This window comes from Cheilinus undulatus, linkage group 18 (genome assembly GCF_018320785.1).
Source record: "Cheilinus undulatus linkage group 18, ASM1832078v1, whole genome shotgun sequence".
In the NCBI taxonomy this organism is placed as follows: domain Eukaryota; kingdom Metazoa; phylum Chordata; class Actinopteri; order Labriformes; family Labridae; genus Cheilinus; species Cheilinus undulatus.
In genome coordinates this window covers 38,118,697-38,144,497 of record NC_054882.1, presented here as the reverse complement: position 1 = coordinate 38,144,497, position 25,801 = coordinate 38,118,697, and the positions used below count along the sequence as shown (strand labels likewise).

The 25,801-nt window shown below is 38.4% G+C and overlaps 1 protein-coding gene across 1 annotated transcript in view; it reads left to right on the top strand.

The window, feature by feature from the left end:
- pals1a (protein associated with LIN7 1, MAGUK family member a) overlaps positions 1-25,801 on the top strand; it is a 51,199-nt gene that overhangs the window by 11,278 nt on the left and 14,120 nt on the right. Inside the window, exons 2-11 of the mRNA XM_041812259.1 lie at positions 10,401-10,734; positions 13,059-13,227; positions 16,299-16,399; positions 18,339-18,446; positions 21,345-21,422; positions 21,506-21,646; positions 23,487-23,648; positions 24,096-24,173; positions 24,280-24,463; positions 25,261-25,332. Coding sequence (XP_041668193.1) covers positions 10,540-10,734; positions 13,059-13,227; positions 16,299-16,399; positions 18,339-18,446; positions 21,345-21,422; positions 21,506-21,646; positions 23,487-23,648; positions 24,096-24,173; positions 24,280-24,463; positions 25,261-25,332 — 1,288 coding nt within the window. The 5' untranslated portion in view covers positions 10,401-10,539. The remainder of the gene's footprint in view (positions 1-10,400; positions 10,735-13,058; positions 13,228-16,298; positions 16,400-18,338; positions 18,447-21,344; positions 21,423-21,505; positions 21,647-23,486; positions 23,649-24,095; positions 24,174-24,279; positions 24,464-25,260; positions 25,333-25,801) is intronic.

Sequence of the window (25,801 nt, the reverse complement as noted above, 5' to 3'; positions counted from 1 at the left end):
TGTTGTGTTAGATATGTGTCTGTCCTGCAGAATCAGAGTTCTTTACAAGCATAATGGAGAAAAAAGTAAACCATACATGGTAATTCCACAGGTGGTGGTAATCCTGGTAACTGTGTGCCAACTGTTATTACACAACAAAGAAGTAAGCACAGCAAAAGACACTGACAAAATTACAGATGGCATAGTTAGACTATTAGACCTGCTGGCTTGTTATCTCCCTCCATAACTTCTTGCTGTTTTTACAAAGCCTTCTGTATGTGAGAGCAGAGAGGGTCAAAACATGAACAAATCTACTATATTTTAAAGGCTATATGAGGATATAAAAGACTATATGGTAGGCTTGTTCTGGTTCTGATACCAGTATCGGAAATACATCCGAAGCAAAGGACCCACTGCAGCAGAAAAGAATGGTCTGTGTGACAGTTTTTCTCTGAATGTGATCGTTAAAATGCCTTCCAGACCAGTGCTGTCGTACACGACAAGAAGTGACACAATTTATCAGAAGTAAAATAAACCATAAATCATTGCCTCTTACTTGTTTTTCCTCTTGAAGCTAGCCATTGTGCTTTCCCATTGATGCTACTGATGCCTTTGAATCCTTTGTAACAGCATTTTCAGCGAGCCTGGAGCTCGTGTGACTTTTGGGGACTTTGATTATTAGATCCACACCAGTAAATACAACATTGAACGTCCTTTTTATCCACTTAATTGAATTACGATTGTTTACTACTGCTCAAATGCTAACGCATTGCTAACTGCCATATTGTGTAGTCTTTGTGAGGATCTGTCAGCCAGTTGCAGGCTGTTCTATAATCACGTCATGCTGCCCGGATAGAGCAAAATATGTAGTGAGATAGAGAGAGCCTGTGATGCAGCCCCCTGTATTATTGTTATTTTAATATTTAGGAGTAAAACTCAATAATCAGCAGGAAAACAACAGTGGGATGACAGAGACGCTGTACATCATGATTCTATTTGCTGAGTCAAATATTGGTCTAAAATAATTTGCTAGTCTGCACAGTCAGTCCAGAAAGTTCACACTGGTATCAGATTAGTACTCTGTATTGGCCGATACCCAATACCTTGGTATCAGAATTTTATCGGGAAGGAAAAAATGGTATCAGAACATCCATAGTACATGGCCGTGGCTTTAGTTGTGTTTTAAAAGTGCTAGGGCCTCATCTCAATTTTCAGTCATGTTAGGTTTGTTCAGTGTGTGACACACACTTGCAGTAATTATGTCTCAGCACTTTATCTGGTATACTAGTTGCACCAGTAAATAATCCACAGTCAACTTTTTAGATTGAGAAATAGGCATAACAGTGCAGCGAACACACTAGACTTTGTGGTGATTGTGGCTGAATCTTTTACCTAAAGAAGTTGTTTTCTTTTCCTAGACCATATACTGTTGACTTCTTTTATAGATATTTCTCTGAAACATTTACATCAACAAACTGCTTTTTTTCACTCGCCACCATTAAATATTTAAATTGACATACATAAGTCAACAGTGTAACAGTACCGCAGACCTTCAAATGAGTTGAAAAACCCTAATATGTGTGGAAAAGATCACAGACATTTTGCTCACTTTTTGACTGATATTGCATCCTGCTGGCTCAGGTCTGTTGTTCTACACAAAGGTCACAAATAATGATGTTTTTTGATGATTTTTTTTTTTCTTGGTGTGGGGTGTTTTTGTGGTATCAGATGTGGGCATTGACTGTAAAACTTGCTGGCACTATTATTGAAATTTTTTGATACATTGAGAGCTAATTGTGATGGTTTTGGCATTCAAACAACTCTACTACAAATAGAAGTTGCAGTTTTACGACCAATCTGTGTATCCTGCTGATATATAAGTATTTTTGTTTATTGAATAAGTTTAACCACCACACAGCATTTATATGTCCATGCTTCTTGCTGAGTGGTATTAAGTTTGTTTATATCTCATTTTAGGAGCTAGTACTCCTTCAGGATGGTTTCCGGTTGGTTGTTTTCCTTGCTTTAGGCCTCTGAATGAGCTTCTTCCCTTGTTGTTATGTCTCTCTCTTTCTCTCATAGAGTGTGTAAGCAACCTGATGTTTGTTGTTGTAGGAGGGAGGTTAACCCTCCAGACGAGCTGCTTAAATCCTCCTGCACTTAACTCAGACACTGACTCCTCAGTTGAAGGGTCTTTATCTCTGTTTTATGGCTTGTCTGGCTGTTAGAAACTCAATCACATACTAGTTTCTCTCTATTCACCTGCTGATCTTCCCAGGTTTTGCATGTTATTTTTGATCATCTGGCTGTGATAAAATTTCCCCAGAGAAGACTGGAAAATGTGCTGTGGCATAACATAATCACAAACATACATTCTGGGTCAGTTTCAATGTCTCAATCCAAGCATTAAATGTAGATTGTGTTTTAGAATTCATGCACAAGATTGAAAAGGTTTGATCTTTCCCTTATGTTGCCTTGTAAATGATAAAGGTAGTTAGAAGAAAAGCATGTTTACCATATGAGAAATTAATGCCTCTGAACCAAATCAAATTTTATGAAAAGACAGAACGGATAACAGCTGTTTTAGTAAAAGCAATAATACTGTATGTCCAGCAAGAGTTTCCAGTAGATTTCTCAGAGATTATGCTGCTCTCCTGGTGGGAAACATTTCTCTGTTGGACCTGAGGCATCTAAAGAACAATTTGACGAAAAAAAAAAACAAAACAAAAAAACAGGGATCTGGTTAAGGTTGTTCTTTATTGCAGACAATATGAACATAAAGTAGAGGATGGTACTGTCAAACAGCAGGGATATAACATTTTATCAAACTCAACTTTGACACATGTATATTTTTCTTTTCTTTTTTAAGACACTTTGAATCTTTCAGACTTGGTCAACTTCTTAAAGACTTGTAGAGAAAATATCAAATGCCAGAGAGGTTGTCTAATAAAATCCTAGTGACACTTTACACTGTTAGTACAAGAAGTAGAAGAAAATATATTTTGCCATGTTTTCAAATCTAAAAATATGCAAATAATGTGCCAAAAACAAGCTTTAGCTTAAGAGTATAATATGCAGAACTTTTATCACTGAAAAATGTAAGTAAAGGAATTACTATTCCTGTGTTAGATGTATTTAAGTTTAGTTTCTATTAGGGCTGGGCAGCTAATTGAAAATTAGATTAAATTGCAATATGGCCTGCCACAATTTTCAAATCGCAGAAGGTGCAGTATTGCTTTGACCGGATATTTGTGTCAAAATAGCAGTTTAAAACTTTTTTTATCAGCAGAGATGCATGACATATCATGCAATCATTTAAGTGCCAATGCTTTTAGAAAAGTCTATAAAAAAATCCTACCTTCAGTTTTGTTCTGTTTTCTTATTAAATATGAGAATGAGAAAAACTCCCTCAGTGCAGCAATTATATCCAATTTGTAATACAAGTCCAAATCATCAGAATTAGATATTTTTAAAGAATTTTTCAGCCCTTGTTCAGGAATAAAAGAGAGTTAAGGAATAACTGCATATCAAATTGCAATCACATTATTAGAAAAATATTGCAATTAGATTATTTTCCAAAATAGTTTTGCCCTAGTTTCTACATTACCTGAAATATTTCTTACAGTTTTTAAGGCTAGAGAAATCCTTGGTTTTTCTAATTGTAACTGGATGTGTCTTGTCATGATGGCATATGACTGCCATGGAAACACTGGATGTTAAGTGAAAGACTGCCACATAAGACCTAATAACCCTTACTGGAGTCTGCTGTTTTGTTGCTGTATCTCATTCATGTTTTGTGTTGCTTTCTTGTAATTGACCCCAATTATTCTTTCCATTTGTTGTGAGCACAGTTGGCCATGCTCATCCCCCTAACACAGCTGTTGAGGGTCTCTTAGGCATTTCCAGGTTGAGTAGAGACCAAGCCCTCTGCTCAGCTCCGCCCAGCTTTTCTGTTTACTTGCTTTGAATTGAGGACTCAGTTTATCTATGGACAATTTGAAGTTGGCTTTCATTGGAAGATGGGGGTGGGGCTTCAGTTCCCTGTAGTTTTCCACACCAGCCTTTGTTATTGTGTTAGTTAAAACTCCCCTGACAGCAGAATTTACATACTTGGGTTGTTTCACATGAGCAACCTGGACCTGGATTTAAATACAATTGACCCCAAAGTCTATATCTTTTTGGTAAAAAGGAACTCAAGTGTACTATACTTGGACTCTGTGCCTGAGTCTACTGAAAGAGGTGGTCTTTGCCATGATTCATATGAACACAGGCATGTAAAGTGGTCTAACGTAGGGGTGAGTATCAAAGTCTGGTACCATTATGGTACAAATGCCAGCACATCCAATAAATGCTGGACCAAATTGCAATGCAGATATTGATACCCCTTCAATAACCCGCCACCCCAAATGAAAGACAAGAAAGTCATTGTGGAATTTGTGTGATTTATGTGTTAAGTGACACTGGTTTTCTTTTCTTATCCTATATTCATCTGGCCTCTTATCTCTGTGAATCATTTACTATACTAAGACGCTCTCAACACACTGTTTTCCTCTCAGAAGTATTGATTCAGGCACTGTATAAAAAGTTTTGACATAGCGCCAGTATCAGAAAAAAAAAACAAATGATACCCATCCCTATTGTGGAGGCAATCCAGAGCGTCTCCTATCTTTTCAAGAACTGTCAGCATTAAGGTTGCATGCTGTTATTGGCAGATATAAGATGAAAAAGTAAACCACTAGTAGTGGCTGATATTATCCAGATATATCCGTCTTTTTACAACCAAAATATCAGATGTAAATATCTGCTGAAAGTATCAGCCTATGTATGAATAAGTTAGTGGATTCTTTCGCAGGACTAAATGACCCATGTCTGCTGAAGTCTTTCCTTTTTTCATCCTCATTCCTTAAAGTTTTATGGTTGTTTTAAGGACTGGAGTTTGTCTCCTTGTTCTTTCATAAACTTCAAAGTTACACTGAAAGAGCATAATAAAATCAACTATAACTTGTAACAACAGGATTAGATCTACCTCTGTCGCACTCACCTCCCCTGACCACTTTGTGGCTGATCTCACCTGTTTCAGTCTTAGCAGAGTGTTTTCGAGGCTTTCTCTCGGCAACAACATAAAAGTTTGCAAACTTTGTGCAGATTGTGCAAATTGATGGTTATTGCACTTCAGTTGGTTTAGAAAAGCACGAAGCATTTCTGCATAGGTCTGTTAGAATTCTTAAATATCAAGTTTCATTTTCACTATCAGCCATGAATCTTCTCTCTGTCCAGGTAAGGGAAGGGTTGAGCAAACATAAAGCTGCAAAGTTAGAACAGGTGAAAAGTGGATTCTTGTGCTTTAGCTGATCATCAATACATTTTAGCCTATCTCTTCACAAGATCACAGACCATTTTATTGCACACTCTGGAACCATTAAATGTTTTAATGGATGTTTTCAGAAAAAATACAAAATCTCACCCCAAACAGAAGAGAAACAGTGGCATATTGTACCTTAAAGAAAGACTTTCTGTGTGGTTACACAGATGACACGTCTGTGTTGTTCTATAGGAAGTAAGGTCAAATACTCTGAGATGTGAATGTGTGTTTTATCACTCTCGCAGATATATAGACACCCACACACTCATACGCTCACACACTCCCTTCCCCCATCAGAGGAATTTTGTTCCCAGGGCCGCCTGGCATTCCTCACTGCTGCATCATGGGACCTCTGCTGTGTGTGTCTGTTTGTGTGTGTGTGTGTTCAGTGTGTGTGTTCAGTCCTGCTGGTAGTAGATAACATATCAAACACTGGGCTGTTGTTGTTGTGACACCAAAAGATAAGGCATCCGTCTCTCACCTGTTTATTTTTACCTTCTCTCTCTCCCTTTGTATTCATTTCTACCTCACTCGCCCTCTCTTGTCCCTCCCTCTGTTTTCTCATCCATGTATTTTCCCTCCCACCACCTCTCTACGTATATGTGCGCGTTAGGGGGACCACCCGGCTGCTGACAAAGCCGTTGTCATGGTTATGTATGCTGAGTGGGGGGCTGCGATGACGTTTTTGTCTCTGAACTACTAAAAACAGACATAGAGGAGACATTACTAAGATTTTAGAGAAAGTTTTAAAAATTATTAATTTTATGAAGTAGTCAGTCACCTGAAAAAGTGCTAATATGTCATAACCCACTGCTTATGGTTATTATCAGCCTGTAAACCAGTTACTAATTTAGCGCTCTAACTAGGTCACACTGGGAGTGAACAGGATAACAGCAAAGTCAGTCAACCTGTAAGCTTATAAACAAACAAGTGAACCATTTTGGACATGTGGTGCATTTTGTATAATCTCTTATCTTTGTTTAAATTCTGTGTAGTTTGGGGAGGCTGACATTTTCTGCATGTTTACATTCATGTCAAACAGCCAGTGTTTGTACAGTTTTGATCTAGAGCTGTCACGATTAGGGATGTATGATTTGATGGTTAAATGGTTAAATTCAGACGCTTTAGTCCTCAGCACCTAATTAATGCTTAAGTTCAAGCCCACACTTAAAACACTTCATCTAATCTGTTAGCTGTTCTTAATGAGTTCTGCCTTGCAGTCACGGTGCTCTATAACCTCATGTAAACAATGTCAAACTGATAGCATTCATAGCATCTTGCAGACAAAGAACAGTTTAGCACTATTTTAATCTAGAAAATGGGAATAAAATTGTCCAGACGCTTTGTCAGGTTATTCTTCATACAACCAAAGCAATGGGTGATGACATGCAGCACAAGGATAGGGAGGTCTATGGTACAGAGAAGCCTTTTTTCACCTGCTGTCTGTAATATTTTTATTCAATTGAGCATGCTACAGCATGCCACTATTAGAGTGCAAAAATAGTATTGATGGTGTCCATCATTTTGATTCTGTTGCAGAAACTCACCACTTTTTGATGATCTGGATGGACTATTATTGGTTTATATTCATAGCAGAGGGAGGGAGGGGGAGATCATCGATGTACTGAGGCTGTTAATGAATGAGTGAACAGTGCACTGCATGGTCTGTCGGTGAGCTTGTCTCAACAGAAAAGATCATTTATAAATGATCAGACCATGCAGGGACTTTAAGCTCTACCGTTGTCTTTCTATATTTGTCTTTCTGATTTATCAGTCTCAGTATGAAATGTTTTAAAGAAATGAAAGCAGCAGGACTTTAGTCAACCAAAGAAAGTCTTGTTTGACTGAAATTACACCCACACAAAAACCAGTGGCTTAATCCGTAACAGGCTCCTCATTGCACCCTGTGGTAGTCTGGATGACCTTAAAAATCAACATAACAAGCTTTTTGAGGCACTATTGATTATTTTTATCCTCTTTCTGTTGTACTAAAATAACAGCTGACTCAGAGACAATCTGTGCACTAGGGCGGGGCAATGAATCGCAAATAAGATTTAATAGCAATATGGCCTAAGAATCACAGAAGTTACAGTATTTCTTTAACGTGAAATGTGTCAAAATAGCAGTTTAATACATTATTTTTTTACGCAGCAGCAGAGTTTTTATGCACATTATGCAAACATGCAAGTGTCAATTTTTAGAATAATGGCTTAAAATATCCTCCTTTTTGTGTTTCATGTATGTATGTTTTGTTTTAGTCAAAATGAGTGACATAAAAATGCTCATCCCCCTTCAATAAAGCAACTGGTATCAAATTTGCAATATGAGCAAAAATAACTAGCTCATTCTATTTTAACAGTGGGCAAGCCAGCTTCACCTCCTCCACCCCAGCCACCTCCATTATAGATTAAAGCTTGTTGCACCCTCACATTCAGATTCATGCTACTATGATTAATTGCTTCTGAAATTTATTAATTGTTTACAATACACATCGTCATTTATGTATGCATCCATATTGGGGTTTTTAGCCATGTGGAAAGTCAAAGCATGCTGCTTGACTAACCCAGGGAGCTTCTTTAGAGCAGAGCCTTCTCTGCCAAGTAAAACTGCAAAGCCATTTTGCTGTAATATAGTTAAATGTGTGATGAGTGTTCCTGACAGAATGTAGATTATAATATAGAAGGATTTATTGCTTGAATATGTTAAAAATTGCACAAGTTGAGGAACCTAATAATAATTGCATTTGTATTAAATAGCATATATATTGGGAAAAATCACAATTAGATTATTTTTGCTAATTGTTCGGCCTTAGCGTGCACCTGCCTTTAATCATATAATTTCTGTGTACTGAGGTGAAGAAGGAGAAGTCAGCTGGTTGTGACTTAATGACAAAGAGACATCATCTTTTCTTTCTTTGCTCTCTGTCTGCCTGTAACAGACACCAACGCTGACGTGAACATTTTAATCTAATGATAAACGGGTAATATTACACCCCGTATTTACTAACCGATGAATCAAACAGGTCACAGGAGTTGGGGCTCTGACGGAGGACAGAGCAGAGACACTCAGCAGTGCCACTTCAGTAGCCTACAAAAAGCCTGCATCTTCGTGTCGAGTTTAAGACCTGTTGTTTTCAAGTTATTCACAGCCTAACCACTATGAAACAATTCGAAAAGAACATGTTCTACATCACTTTGTGTGTCTCTCTGCCTTCATTGCTCTTCTCTCTCTCCTGCTGCATCTGTCAGTCAGCTGCACACTTCAATGTTTCATTCTAGCATGCGTGTGCGAACAGGAATCTTGGTCAGATGGTTGGTCAAAAGGTGTCAGCCCTAGAAAGAAGGCAGTGATGCTCTAAGCAGAGCAGTGTAAAAGTTGTCTGACTTTTACCTGGGTGAAAGTTTAGTCAATTTCCTTCTCTGCTATTGTTGTTGATGTTGCCTTCTCTGTCCCATCAACAGAACTCTCTGTCCTGTTGCTGGCTGTTAATCTAACTCATCTAATGCGTCTTCATTAGTTCAGGAGGAGGGCAGAATCTAAACATTTTGTTTGGGGGCCCAGGCTCTGATTTGTGCAAGGAAAAAATGAAGTTTGTGTGCACACAGGCAGAAGATCATTATGTATTGTTATTATAGTATTTCATTTAAATGTACTTCAAAAACAAAAAGAAGTAGTAACAAACAAGTAGTCCAAAATTTTATGTGAAATTAGCACACTCTAGTTGGATGAATGCATGTAGGAGACTAAAAACAAAAAGGTCATTCAAAAATTCTGTTAAGAGTCAAGGGTTGAGTTTATAGGAAAGCAATTTATCAGGCAGCATGCAGTGTTTATTTGCTATCAGTCTGTAACTGACACTAATGCTAACGTGAACATTTTAATAAGATGGTAAGGGGCTTAATACAACGTATTTGCAACCCAGTGAATTAAACAAACTGCAAGACAGAGGGCAGAGCAGAGACACTGAGCATTGCCACTTCATTAAAAACATCCTGCATCTTTGTGTCAAGTTGGAGATGGTTTGTTTCTATGTGATTTAGACTGTAACTGATGTGAAATAGTCCGAAAATAAAATTCACTTTGTGTGCCTCTCTCTACCTGGACTCTGTCTGCAACACTCCACTGTCCGACCAAGATGATCTTGGTCAGATTAAGGTTTATTGACCAACCAGTCAACCAACTGAAAACGTCATCCCTTTTAATGAATTATGTGAATCTGTTCGTAGTGTCTTTTTAGATATATATTTATGCCATTATTTAGAGAGGGGCACAGCGGATAGAGTCAGAATCAGGGATGAGAGAGTAGAGGGGAGACATGCAGGAAAGTGGGCACAGGTCAGCATGCCTTTAACACAATAGTGTTTTTAATTCTAAGATTTATTCTATTGTTCACTGTGAAGTTTAGAGCTACCTTTACCATAATAAAGGTATTTTTAATGTTTGTTTTTTTTACTGTTTTTGCACTGGAACCATTTTAAAGTATCAAAGTGGCAGTGGTATTGTAATAATCCCAAACAATACCCAACCCTACTCTTGGAGTACTCTAATTATTTGTAGTTGTAGTAACATAACACATTGGTTTTACTGGTCTGATTCGAGTAATCTATCATTTAGTTACTTTTTCATAAAGATAATACATTTCTGGAAAAAAAAAACACTTTGTCAGCTGTGACTGTACCTGGATAGTGTAGCTTATATGTGTGGGAAGCACTGCTTTCCTGTCTTTCTGCCATCTTTTTTTATTTTTATCAATCCTCACTGAGATGAAAAACTGTTATTATGTCATTAATGGGATTGAAGATCGCTGTAATATTGCTTTACAGTCCCTTAGCATTATAATGTAGAAGACTCATCTGTCAGTTTTGTTTTGTTGGAAGACAGCATAATATCGTTTAGAGCATCCAAACATTGTACAGTTTTGATGTAAAGTGGAAATAGTCCCATCAACCCCATAAATAACCAATGTGTAGACATTAGCACAATAATGACACTCAGTGCAGCACATAAGTAATAAACAGTAAACAATAACAGTCTTACTTTATTTCTGCTCTCTCCAAAGGTGAAGGTATCATGGCCGCCCAGTTTACTGAGCTTCCCTCATAAACCTACCTGAGATAACAAAATACACCCCTCAACATCCCAGGAATCCTCATAATCACACACTCTATAGACTTCTAGTGTGTGTGTGTGTGTGAGGGATGACAACCTCCCATCTGAACGGCCATGTTGCTGGGGAGGGAGGAGGAGGAGGAGGCGGCGGCGGCGGAGGAGATGAAGATCTGAGAGGAGGACAACAGCACAGGGAAATGGCCGTCGATTGTCCGGGAGAGCTTGGGAGTCGAACGCTACCGGTCCGAAGGTCCGCACAGTTGGAGCGGATACGGCAACATCAGGTAAGAACCCAAGAATATTTACATATTTTGATTAAAGTTAGAGATGCAGCAAATATACATGAACAGCTTAATTATTCAGTCAAAGAAACCTATTGTATTAAAGTTAGCGTACAACACAAATAAAAACAGACAAATAGAGATAAAACAAAGACCAGAGTGCTTTGTTACACAAATGGACAGTGTCAGCAGTCTGTCTTTGCACTAATAGATGTTATGAACCGTAATAAAACTGAAATCAAATAAAATCGATGCTTGTACTTCACTAAAGTTCAGTTGTCTTACATTGTTTTGCACATGTACCTTATAAACTTATATGTTTCGTCCAGGATTCTTTCTATAGTTATTACATTTAAAAGATATTATGCACTATTAGAGATAGCAGTCGTCAAATTTCTCATAGTGAAACTTTGACAAACTTTGACAATTGTACTGTGATGCTTATCAGTGAGGGCACTGCAACAAAATGTAGAAATGACCAAGGCACTATTTCACACATGCACTCCCAAAAATTTTCCCAAAATATTAAGACTGTATGTCCCTGAAATATTGACTTTACAGTTAAGTTCCCATGACTTGTATAAAAAGGTTGTCCCTGTTGGATGGGGGGAAGGGGCAATACGTGGCAGAAAAAAAAGAACCACATGTTGACAACATATCACAGATGGTGGACGAAGCTTCAGAGCCCTGAGATGTGATTGAACATTATAAGTGTATAAAGGGAAGAGCAAACACAGAGTCTGCAGCAGCTGTATTAAGTGCACAAAGATTAAACCAGTTGCAAGGTATGAATCTCTTCGCCCCCAGTGTTCACACATTGAGTCATCCTTACTTGTGCAGAAATAGCATGCATGCTTACGTGAAAAAAGCTACTAAAAGCTGTTACTGTCCTCTGTGGTGTTCTAAAACAGTCTCAATGCATCTAGAAGCTTCAGTCTGAACTGGGCATAAGATGTCATGATTTTTGATCCCATGCATAGGTCAAGCTCCAAAACACTGTATCCTACAGTTCCCATAATGCAACAAACACCATGGCTTTATTATATGCTGCAGTCCAATCTAAAAAGTTGGCTGTGGCTTATATACCAGGGCAACATGTATACATGTATTTACCTCACAATAAACCAAAAAATAACACCATTTAACTGACTGTTAACTTTCAATAAAGGTAGTGTCATCAGCTAACAACAGACTGTACTGAGATGAATTGCTCTGTGATTTTATATTGTAGTGTTAGAGGGGCGGGGTCATTCCCTTCTGTGGGCTCATGACATCATGAGCCCAGACATTTGCCGCACCCAAATTAAACCCAGCCAGGTTAGAGGTGAAAAAATGTTTAATGGTCTGAATCCAGAATTCAGTCACATGTAGATTTCAGTGTTTTCACATGTTTACAGCAACCATATTCCAACATATCTAGTGTGTTAAGACACAAATTTTGGATTTCACTTTACAGGGTCTTTAATCAATTGTAAATTCATCCCCATGTACTGTGTTTTACGGATAGCTCTACTCAGAACTTGCTGGAATACATAATAACAAACCCCTCCAGTGGGGGTCGGCACCACTTTTAACCACTTCCCCCCTCATTTTGTAATAAACTTGCATTTACAAAAATGGGGAATATATTGTAAAGTAAATAAACCTTCTGTAGTGCTGGTTTGGCTGAGAACACTCCTCGGTAAGGACAAGTAACAGCAGCCTGAGAGTTCAGCTACCATATTATAGCTAGTAGATGTGCAAACTCTGCACACAAGAAAACCAATAGTACTAAAAGATGAAAAAAGCATCACAGAAACTGTGGACTTTGCCAAATAAATTAGGGATGCACGCTACTGGATTTGTACTGATATCCGATATAATTATAGGGTCTGAATCAAGCTGAGCTCAGAGACAAGAGGGGAAGTAGAGAGTCTGGTGGTTGTTTTATGTTCTGGGCTTCATTCATAATGTTCAGGGTACACAGTGGGCCTCCATGTGTGTGGCATGCTAGGCAGTCACATACCTGATGGTGCAGTTGTGCATTTTCTGATTTTTAAGAGAGATGTATGATGTATACTGCCCGTATGTGCAGCTGATATATCAGCTGTAGATATCAGTCTCTTCTTACTCTTTTTAAACTATTATTATTTGAATTATTTTAAGTGTTCTTTGTCTCAAGAGATGGAATTTGCAAAGAAAAAAGCCACATATTATAAAAATGCATTTGTAAAGGAAGCTTGATTGAGAAAAACTTTTTGGCACTTACAAATTTGAGTCCATTCTTGTGCAAGTTATCTGTGTATTTTATAACATATGGTGTGCTTATGTGCCTGTCTGTGTTTCAGGAGGATCTTCGTCGTCGTAGGGAGGAGGAGGGTCGGCAGCTGGACCTGAACGCCTCGCTCCGGCTCAGGAAGCTCTCCCAGAATCCTCACATCGGCATCGACAACCCCACATTCCTCCAAGACACACCGCAGCAAGCACTCAGCAGCCAGCACACACACGCACTGCTCGGTAAAAGACAAACCCACATTCACAAACGTGTAGATTAGATTGTAACTGCTGATTATTGGTGTAGAGAAGCTCTCAGGAGAAAAGTGATGATAAAGAGGTAGCTGTGAGAGGGATGTTGGAGTTGAAAGATGATCTGAAGTAGAGAGAAAGGAGAAAAAGCAGCAGCCAGAGTGAAATGTCTGCAAGGAGGAATGCAAGTAAGACGTGTCGGCCATCAGGGAGGGAATTCCTCAGAGAGGGAGAGAAGGACACAAGAGGCTCTTCAGGGCGACTTAATTAAAACTTAGTGAGGGGTGGTCACAAACACAAACAGAAACACACAAAGTAGAACAAAAGGCTTGACGAGGAAATGAGACTGAGTCATTGCACACGAATTAAAGGCATATGCAGCTGGAATTCAAACTGCCATCTTTGTTTTTCACATTCTTTTGGTTTTAAATGACAAATAGGTCTAAAAATGCTTCAGTTAGCTGATGTCAATGTGTACAATGACTGCTATGAATTTTATTGGACTAGTGCTGTGCAGGTACAATGTTTCTGAAAGAGCCAAGAGACGTTTAGAATTACCTTTTTTGCTCTACTTGCTGACTAATCTCCCAAAGACTGTGCTAAGGTACATGAGTTGTGTCTGAGTGGAGTCCACTTGAAGACAACCTCTTTAGCTGGACTAGAGCACAATGTATGAGTCTGGTGCACCAGTATTCAAATTGACCAACTTTGGGGTCAGTTGTACTCAGATCCAGCCCAGCCTTAGTCTGTCAGTGGCAAAAACAAGGATACCTAATGTGACATATTTCCTCTTTGAACCAATGAAGCCTTGTAATTTGAAGCTTTCTGTACCTCACTGACAATAGGTACCAAATATGTAAATAGGGCCCAAGTTTGCTTTAAATATGTAATAGTAAAATACAAACCCCAGTTCTGAAAAAGACTGTAAATGTAAATATTCACAGAAAACAGCAATTTGCAAATAATTTTCAACCCACATTTAACTGAATACAGCACAAAGATGAGGTATTCAATATTCAGACTTATTAATTTTGTTGTTTTGGGTAAATATACACAAATTCTGATGTTGAGGCCTGTAACACATTCCAGAAAAGTTAGAACAGGAGCATAGCTTTTCTTCTAACAACTCGCATCTGAGGACTGAAGACTCTAAGTGTTGAAGTATTGAGAGTGGAATTCTTACATGTTGATATCTCAAGAAAATAGTGATTTTATTGTTGGATTTTAAGCTTTACATTTTTAGTGGACAACAGGTCTAGGCCCTGCCCTCCTTACTTGTGAAACCATGCTGTTGTAAACAAAAATGTGTCTTAGCATTGTCTTGCTGAAATAAGGAGGGACATCCTTGAAAAAGTCTTTTGGATGGAACCTATATGTACCTCTCAGTGTTAATGGTGCCCTTACAGATGTGCAAGTGACCCATGCCATGGGCACCAATAAACCCCACATCATCAATGATGTCGGCTTTTGAACTTTGCATTAATAATAATCTGGAAGGTCCTTTTCCTCTGAAGCTTGGAGGACTTGACAGCCTCTATTCCCAAAAACAGTTGGACTCATCAGACTACAGCACACTTTTCTACTTTAGGTCAGTACATCTCAGAAGGCCTGGAGAAGTGGGCAGGGCTTCTGGAGGTGGTCAATATTTGGCTTTGGCTTTTAGTAGTGGAGTCTTATCTAGGGCTGAACGATTTGGGAAAATAATCTATCGGTGATTGTTTTTCCGCAGATATTGCAATTATGGTTTAATATGCAATTATTTTTTAAGCTTTTCAACAAACAAGCAATATATAATTATGTGTTATAACATACACAATATCTGGTAGACTAAGCCAAGGCTGAAAAATTTTGAAAAATATCTGTGATCATTTTGACTTCTTCAATTCAATATGAATTGTTATATTGAAAGGAATAATAGTTTGATATCCGTCTCATTTTTAATTAGAAAAAAATATACAAAAAAGAAGGAAAGTTTGCAAATTATTGTACAAAAATTGAAACTTGAATGTTTGAATGATATGTAGAGCCAGGACCTGACATTCACACCTGCCAACCTGCCGTATGTGGGGGGATTTCAGCCGTGGCAGCTACCACAGTTATTCCAACCACTTTGGCAGGTTAAATATATCAGTCACAACCTATGCTTCACTCTACCTGTGCACTGCACCAGTGGTTGTGAATTACCTTATCGGCTATGTGTCAGATTTGCAAATAATTTCCCAATATAACTGCAAAGTGGCTAATCCAGGGCACAGATGCAAGGGCTTTCATCACATATCTGTGAGTCAGTTGTGTTTTTTTTTAATTGGACAAGGGAAAATGTTTGAAATTTGGAAGTAGAGTGTTCATTTACATTTCAAAAGACTGTAAATCTGCTAAACTTTAGCGTGCCATAGCCAGCCTTAGTAATATAACGTGTTATTTTACAACAATATAATTGTGGCTAGGGAAAGTTAGTGTGGCTAGTAACTCTGGAAAACATCTAACTACAGCTAGCCAGCTAATCGGGCTCCGTGTAGAGCTCTGCATCAGAAAAGGTATTGTACAGGTATTATTAAACAGGTTTCAGGTAAATTAAATATTGCACCCTCTGCAATTTTAAAATTGTACCAGGACATATTGCGACTAAATCTAGATTTTGATTAATTGCCCAGCCCTAGTCTTAACTTATATTTGTAGATGCAGAGATGCACTGTGTTAATGGAAAGTTGTTTTCTATACTGTAATATCCATCACTGAATAACGACAATTTTTAAATCAGCACTTCCTGAGGGGGTCAAAGGTTACAGCCATTAAGTGTTGAGTTTTTGCTTCTAAATTCCTTTTAAATTTAGATTGTTATATATTTCCAAGAAACAGCAAAGTTTATCGGTTTCAGCATTAAATATCTTTTGTTTGTGTTGTGTTGTGTTCAGTTGAAAATAGTTCAAGAAGGATGTGCACATTACTGTGTTCTTCTTGTATTCACGTTATACACAATGTCCCACCTTTTTTGAAATTTGGGTTTGTACATTAAATAAGATTACTATTGAATTGACATTGTCATGTGTATTTTCTTGCAGAGTTGGAGGAGTTGCTGCTGTCACTGAAGCAGGTCCGTGGCTGCTTATCCGACCAGCAGAGTCAGAATGACATTGAGCTTGTTCTTGCACTATTAAACAAGGTAATATAAAAGGAATTAGATAGTATAAAGTCCCTACATCAACATGTAGTTGTGGTATTTTTAAAGACTCTCTGGCTCATAAAGTAGAAGGGATTTACAAACCTGGAGGCGTGTGTCTGAGCAGATGAAAAAGTAAAATATTTCTGAAATTGAATCAGCTGATGGGCAGTCTTTTGTGTTAGTGTTAGATATTCTTATAGATATTTTTTTCCCAAAGCTTACAAATAAATCAGGATTTCTCCTGGAATGATATTCCCTTTGTCTGGTGACAGAAAGCCCCCAAAACAAGAACCTTTTTAAAAAATCAGAACTGTTATCTGCATTTCAGTGGAGGTAGCTTTGATTTCTTACCCCCTTCCCTCTTTTATAAAGCAGGAACTTACATAAGGGACTAGTCAGAAACACATTAATAATTGAAGTTTCTGCTTTAGGACCATTTTTCTGATAGTTTTTAGGACATTTTTGGAATATATTGTTCCACAAATGTTCCTGTCTTTTGCATAAGTTGTACTTCAGACTTTGAGAGGGAATTGATAACTCTACAAATGCACCACCAGTTGAGAACCACGGATCTCAAGCGTGAAGAGCAAGCCCCCTCCTTGCTACCTCTCACAGCCAACCATGCCAACTCACAGACAATTTCTACCTTACCTACCCTACCACCATCACAGCCCAAACAGCATCATCACCTTCATCAGACCCTGGCTCTGTACATGTGATGATGCTGGCCTCACAACCTCTATTATGCTTTTTGTCGTCTCTCAGTATTAAAGTAAAGGGGGAAATATTTTTGTGTAGTCACCCTGATAAATGTCCCTGGATTGTTTCTGCTCCCTGTATATGGCTGCTGTCATGAACATGTATTTAGATTATTTTGTCAAGTACAAAAACAACATCCAAGCATTGTGGTGTATGAATTACTGTTGGTATCCAGGTAGCATTTATGAGCTCAGATATAATCTCTTTATATTATGTTTGTCCAAATGTCTCACAGCAGTAACAACTTAATTTTCTGTTGTGAAGATCTAAAACATGGTTTGAATGATCATGACAAGCATGTGGCAGAGAAACTAATGTTTAAGAAGCTTATATTGATCAGAAAAATAATGTGTGCACAGACATGTGACTGTAGCCATACAGCAAGGCAGCTCCAAACTGATCCAGGATCACTTTTATTGCAACACAATGCAGCATCATTCAGTAAACCACAGCTTTGTCCGATCATAGGTATGTTTGTGATAGAATGTTGTTTTTATGAAGTCATCTTAGGCAGCAAATCCCACCAAGCATCATGGATCTTTTAATAAATTAATTAACTCTTTTTTGCTTGTATTTTTTCTACTCTTAAGCACTTTCACTGTCTTATAAGATGAGGATAGTTCAGTTCGCCTAAGAAAGAAGAAGAAATTATGTTATTTTGGTTTTATTAGTCAGCACAGTCAGCTATACTGAATTAAAAACAGTTGTTTGGAGACTTTTATTTAAGAAACATTGAACATTTAAATAACATACAGCTGTCCTTCATATTAGAAGCCAAATTTGTTTTTAGCAACAAATATTTGACTGTCAGTTTCTGTTGTTTCCTGTTAGAATAGATAATAACAGATGTAACTTGAAGATTCAGCTCCAGTTCAATCATCAGTGAGGTGCCAACATGGTTTCTTTTCTGCAGGGTTGGTTAGTTATCAATGGTCATCATAACCGCCACTTTCTTTTGTTCTTTTCAAGGGAGCTGCAAATATTCAAAACAAAAAAAGGTTTTCTTAAAAAACTCAGTCAACAAATTAAAAACAAATTAAAAGTTCTTATAAAAGAGAAACAAAACCCTTTGATCCCATTATTCAAAGCTGTTTATTTGCAAGTGTTTGCATGTTCTAAATGTGTCAGCAACATTTGAATGCTATCTTACAGACCATATTGGTGTCTTTTTGCTTTTCAGTCTGATTTCCAGTCAGCGCTGAAGATCCATAATGCAGTGGCCAGCAGCATGCACCGACCGTCTCCTCCGTACCCACACACACAGCAGGCACTTCAGCTGGCCATGGAGGTAGTGTTTGACTTTTATTCAAACTCTTTTTATAATTTTGGGTTTGTTTTTGTGCTCTTGAGATACATCCATTCCTCTAGACCAGGGGTTTACAAACTTTACCATACAAAGGGTCCCCCCTGTAGCAGAGATCATCAGCTCCATTTTTATAAAGGCCAGCTTTTTCTTGACCAATGCTGTAGGGGCATTGAAATAAACTGAAATAGAATCAATATTTTTGTCTAATTAACATATTCTTGTAAAAATATTACTTCCTTCCAAAATTATTAAGCATTTAACAGTGAGATCAGTCCCTATTACCTATACAGCAGCCAGTTACAAGGGGGCAATTTAGATATTTTAGCGACACATTTCTGGAGCCATTTGGATTTCTATCACCGAGTTTATTGCTGATATGCTGTGTCGTGATTGGCCAAAAACATATGAAGGACACAGATAATCTGTGAAGTTTCTTAGAGGGGGAAATTGAACTCTGAAAGAGCCTTATGTGGAAAATTAATGCAAAAAACTGCAACTTTAATCAAGAAAACAATGGTAAGTGTTTACCATGCTAAAATACAGAAATACTAGTGTGCTTCTTGTCTGATGAGCTGCTAGGTTGACAGTTTATATGAACTGTAAGAAAAAAGTTTAACAAAAGCATGCCATGTTTTTGCACGCTTAAATTTTCTGGATTTGATAATCCTCTGGGGGCTGGATGGAGAGCTGTGGGAGGCCTGATGTGGCACACAGGCCTCCAGGGGATTATCACTGCACTATGGCATTGGCCTCTGGAAGAGACTCTCTTCTCCCCCCAAAAAATTCTCTAAAACTCCTCTTATATTACAATCAAATCACGGTTTTTGGGCCATGATTTTCAGACCTGCTCAGAACGAGCCGTTTTTGTGTCTGTAGCTTTAAATGTTACTGAGCTGTCTGACTCCACCCCTGACCACACCCCTCTCAGGAAATGGATGTGGCACTCCTGACGTTACAGTGTTACTCAGCAGACTTTTTCTTTCTTTTTTTTTTTTTTTTTAAGATTTTCAAGATTTTTGGGCCTTTTCGTGCCTTTATTGGATAGAGCAGGACAGTGCATAGACTCAGAAACAGTGGAGAGACATGCAGCAAAGGGCCGCAGGCTGGATTTGAACCTGGGCTGCCCGTGTACATGGTGTGTGCCTTAACCACTTGACTACCGGCGACCTGGCAGCAGACTTTTAACCTTAAAAGTTAAGGACCATGCCCAAAGGTCTGAACTGTTCTTGGATTATGCACTCACTGGGATTTGAACCGTCAATCTCCCAGACCAAAGTTAGCAGGGTCACCTACTGAGCTATCCAGCATCTCAGCTGGCAGCTGAGAAGAAGATCAGGAGAGAAGGGCAGAGCTTTCATCCAAGCGGGGAGGGCCAACCAAACCTGGGGGCGGTGCTAACTCCCCACATGAGGTCATGAGGAGAAAATCTGAGAACGGCTTGTTTCAGCACACAAAAATGCTCATGTAGTTGCAGCTTATTTCCTCTGCAGTTGAATAAACTCTGACAATTGAGACAGAGGTGGCTGGTATAGAGACATGCTTTTGTTCGAGGAGGAAACGGTGTTGAATAGCTTGTGTAGGGGCAATCCCAGTAGTGTCTGTTTGGACGCGAATACAGTGGTGCCAGCTGAGCTCTGTTGGAAGAAGGTGCAAGTTTCCAATCTCATCCCCATAAATGACTGATGCAAGGTTTGGGTGGCCAACTTAAGCTTTGAAGCAACGCACTTGATGTGCTAGCTCAGCTTCTTCCCTTGTAACTGATCATATATCAGTATTAGATAGCTGTATGTATTATAAATTACACAATTTTTGAGTAAAATGTGTCCCCAAATATTAAGTGATTAGGTATCAACAGCTGATCAGCAGCAGGAGGGTAGTTGATCCTGAATTAATAAAATGCAAATAAAATCAACATGATCATCAATATGGCCTGTCATGGAAGAAACCTACAGATTTTTATCACTTTACAGGGACTTTAAACTGCATTTTTTATTCACTGGGGTTATATTTGTCTAATATTAAAATTAGTTTGATGATCTGAAATATTTAAGTGTGACAAATATGGAAAAAGAAGAAATCAGAATTTGGGCAAATGCTTTCTCCCAGCACTCTTATGCAGCCTCAGCTGAGGTCAGCGGGTGTCATAATGAGGTTGGAGACAGAGCAGCTCTGTTTCATGTCATTAACGATAAAGAACGGCAATAAACTTTCACCATTATTGGGTTAAGGAGGCATTTGTTGTTGTTTTTTATTTCAACAGCGGATATAATTCTACCTCTGTAGAGTGCAATGATAAAATGTTGACCCCGACCCGTTCAGTTGAAGCCGACATCCAAGAATCCTGGACAATCAGAGCTTTAATCATTTGTCTGGCTTTGTGTTGTTGGCAAGCTGTCAGATCTATTCATGGCTCATTTTAGAGGAATCTCATTAAAGAGAGGCACATCATTTCTGCTCTCTGTTGGCCTCTCCACCCCCTGCCCTGCATTTGGCTTCAGAGAGTGAAACACTCGGGTTCATATCCAATTCAACAAATGTTTTCTTTGTTGTCCTAATGAGGTGGGGAAAGCTGATTGAAATATCAACATAACAAAGAAGAAGACTATTTTTATGGATATAAACTAATTCACCATTGATACCATGTTTCTGTATTTTCAATTTCTCTTTTATTGGCTAAGATTTAATGAAGCATAGTCAAGTTTAAAGGAGTCAGATATTCATGCATTTCCACACTGTTTCCATGAGTGTTCAGGTTGATGTAAGGATCTTCTGAAATGTCAATGGAGGATTTAAATGGGGGAATTGATATATATATAATTGATATCTATAGTGATAAATGTCATAATGATGTTGATGATGCTCATGTTGCCATGGTTACAGGTCAGAAACCTCATCCAGCCGGCTCAGAACAAAGAGGGACTCGAACTTCAAAGCCTGCTGTCAGACACACACATCCAGGTAGAAAAACACACACACGTTAAAGTGTTGGAGCAAATAAACAAAGAACTCCTGTGGTGACTGGTGTGTGTGTGTTTTTTTAGTCCTTGCTCCTGGCTCATGACAGCATAGCAGAGAGGGAGATGCAGCCTGAGCCACTGCCCGCCCAAGGAGAGACTCTGACCCAGTGGGGAGGAGAGACTGTCAAGATCGTTCGCATAGAGAAGGCCCAGGACATACCACTGGTAACACACATTCACACAACATCACACACTTCCACACACTCTCAGGTGCTCCAGTTTCCTCCAGCAGTCAGGTTCGATTACATTAAAACTTTAAACACTCAGATATTTGGAGATTTTGAGTAGATGAAGTTCACACAGAGAAGACTCTTTAAAATATTATGTAGTTTGTTTTAATATCTCTTTACTAACTGGATACGTGTTCAGATCATAGGCAAATTAATTTTTTTCTCCAGTGATGATTAGAAATGTGAAGAACACAAATGTCAGTGTTGGTATGTAGCTTAGTTTTGGCATCACTATTTCAGAACAGCAGGAAAACACAAACTTAAAAAATTCAACTGTTGTGCAAAAAGCCAAATGCACTGAAGGATTGTTCATATGCTCTCCCTGTATGAGTGAGTTGTTTAAAATGCACAATTGCACAAATGCACAATTTACAACAAAGTTGTAAATTATGTGCTCACACTTTTAGAGCTGTTCTTTGTTTTCTGGGTATTTAAATTCTCTCCCATCTTGGCTGCTGAGGGAGGCATTGGTTGGCTTCCTGGTTCGATAAGAAGGAGATGTGACATTATTTATATGTCTGATAACAGGGTCACTATTCCTTTTGGAATGTCATCCTTTTGAGTAAAGCCAGATTTCTCCATGGGCTGCAGAGCTTCAAACTGTTTTTGCAATTTTTGTAATAGAGGGTATGCTCTGACGACACTTAAAGCGTGACTGCTCAGTCGGGCTGAGTGGCAAAAGGGAATGAAACACTGCTGGCTGCTTAATGGGAAGCGGTTGAAAACGGAGGAAAAGAGACTAGTATCCACTTAAATTGGGGATATTTGGACTCAATGGAGATTCATAACATTTCCTAAAGATATGGTGGACTGTGGACAAATACATGGCTCATAAATATACAACCGTTTCTGCTTGTGAGCATTGGTTAGGGGTGGCTGAATAGTAGGTTTATGCATGCCTGCAAGCCTCTGGAGGATCCTACACCTTGAGGTTGGTAGGACTCCAGTGACACCAGCAGCTTCAAATACCTGTTTGCTGCTTTGTAATGGCATTTTAGCAGCTGCTCTCTTAATCTCATGAATTTGTCTGGCAGAAACCTTCCTCATTATGTCTTAATCTGCACGAGCCCGTCTGTGATCTGAATCAGCCACAAATTTCTTCACAGTATGATGACCATGCTTAAGTTTTCGTGAAATATCTAACATTTTCATACCTTTTCCAAGGCATTGCACTATTTGAGGCTTTTCAGCAGTAAATATATCCTTTTTCTTTCGATATTGGTGAAACCTGTGGCCTGCCTAATAATGTGGAACGCCCTTCTTAAGTAGTTTTCCTTTAATTGGGCTCACCTCGCAAATTAATGATCACAGGTGGAGATTGATTTCCATGATCCAAAGAGCCCTGAGACACAATAGCATCCATGAGTTTGATTGAAAAACAAAAAAATTGAATGTTTATGGCACTAAAATCAAATTTGCATAATAATTTGGAATGCGATGTATTTTTAATACTCACAATAGCAGAAAAATTGCCCTGAAGTTGGAGAATCAACTCCTGGCTCTGATCTTATGTGCCTGATGTTATTGTTTATTTTACACAATAAAATATAATTATACTTGGAGTTCATCTGAATGGTAGTAAGCTGCTTGCAGACTGTGATCAGGCCTTGTGTCCCCCTTTACACTGCAGGACAAAAGATGTACGACTGAGCTGAAATAAACTGCTGGTGTCTTAATGTTAATTGAAAGCAAATAAAGCAGTCCTTAATAACGTTAAAAAATTTATGGCTTTTCAAGTTTATGCCTTTCTTTGCCTTTCTGTGTGTGTCCTGCAGGGGGCGACTGTTCGTAATGAGATGGACAGTGTGGTGATAAGTCGCATCGTTAGAGGAGGAGCAGCAGAGCGGAGTGGACTTTTATCAGAAGGAGATGAAATATTGGAGATCAATGGGATTGAAATCAGAGGGAAAGATGTCAACCAGGTCTTTGACATTCTTGTAAGTAAATCCACTGACAAATTGGGGTTTTCATGACACCAGGATTTTAGACATCATACTAGTATGAACGGGAATAATGTCCATGCCTATTTTTAGATCACAGAAACACAGAAAGCCATTTAACTCCCAGAAATTTGCAGACAAAATCCTGCAAAGTTACAAGGAAGTGACTTGAACAGCATAACAATTTTAGAAAAATGTTAGTATTTCATCAGTAGTGTTTTAGTTCTATTACAGTTTTTGTGCACCTTAAAGCCATTCTTATATTTAAAATGAGCCAAACCATTTCATATCTACTTGGTATCTTCTTTCACTGATTTTTGTTTGGATTTACTATTTATTTATTGCATTCTTCTTAGTCACTTCCAGTCTGATAATGAGTGTCTTTCTCTCTTTTTGTATTTTTGTAAATATGTTTTTTGTGTCTGTCTGTGTTCGTGTGCTTAGGCGGACATGCACGGCCTCCTGACCTTTGTGCTTATTCCCAGCACCCAGACCAAACCTCCACCTGTGAAAGAGAACGTGGTGAGTTCTGAGATGTAAACATTTTGCAATTTAAAGTACGTGAATAGTCTGAAAATGTATTTGCATGTTTATTTACTCGTGTTTTACTCTTTCTTTCCCCCTTTAGGTTCATGTAAAGGCACATTTTGACTATGACCCATCAGATGACCCCTACGTGCCATGTAGAGAGCTTGGTTTATCTTTCCAGAAAGGAGATATCCTTCACATCATTAGCCAGTCAGACCCCAACTGGTGGCAGGCGTATAGAGACGGAGACGAGGACAACCAGCCGCTTGCTGGACTTGTACCAGGTACCTCTTAGGCTCAGTCCCATCTTAAGTTTTACCCCTACCTCTCAATTTCAAGTGCCCTCTTGTCTCTTGAAACAGTTACAAGGGATAGTGGTGAAAATCTTCCCCTTATGTAAACAGATTTGACAACAGTGTCAGATATTTCTAATACCAGCGATTATTTACAATACTTGTTTTAAATCAAAATGACCACAGTGAATTTAAACATTAAATTATGATATCAGACTTGACGATATTTTTAAATCTTGCAGGTGATTTGCAAGGCATTCTGGGTGTTTCCCCATAACACTGACTCACCCTATTACTAGACGTGAACGTGCGAAAATTTAGAGTTAGAGCAAAATGGTAGGGGCAAGGGGTGAATTGGGATTGAATAGGGAATAGGGACTTTTACTAATATCATACTATATGGTGTATATTTACAAATTAATAGCAGCCAATGCTGGTGTCAGTACTGATGTATAAATGTAGAGGAAAACTTAAACTTGAGTTCTGACAACACACTTCAAAGTTTAAGGCATGAGAATGAACAAAAGAAAAAGACTTCAGCTAACAGAGGCTCTAAAACTACTCAAACTTATGGCTGAGATTTACAGCAAATATGGACCAATATTTACACACGATTGATTAGTTCTAAAAAAAAAAAAAACAGCAGAGATTTTTTTATCTGACAGTACCGATCTCATGCTGATAGTCATGCATCCCATTTTTTTATTATATGTGTCTGTTAGTGGTGTTTTGTACAAGTATTTGTTGACTGTTGAGTAAATATATTTGTTTTATGTTTTTTTTTACAGGGAAAAGTTTCCAGCAGCAAAGAGAAGCCATGAAACAAACGATAGAAGAAGACAAGGAGCCTGAAAAGTCTGGTAAGTTCCTCTGCTGTCCTTAGTATAACTTCAGGTTGCGCTGGACATTTTGTTTCTGTCATTCCATTTTACAATCCATCGTTATAATTTTCTTTTCAACATCTGTAATAAAATATAATTTAATGTGACTTTATTAGTAGTGTTCAATTAATCAAGCACCCTTTCCCAACTAATATTTAAAGAACAATCTTTAAAGTTATGCATTTTAAATGGCACTGAGAGAAAGATGAACACAGCAGCACAACATTTACTCCTTGTCATTTTTTACGCAGTGAGAGTTGAGCATGATCCCTGTCTTCAAGCAAGCAACTATGAATTACACCATTTAAGATATCACTTGCAGTTTGAAGAATATTTTTAATGTCAGGATGTTGTAGTTTCACAACCATAGCCTATAGCAAGTTGTTAAAAGGTAGCACTGTGGAGCCCATGTGCATTTTTGTCTGCTCCACAGGATTACTTATCATTA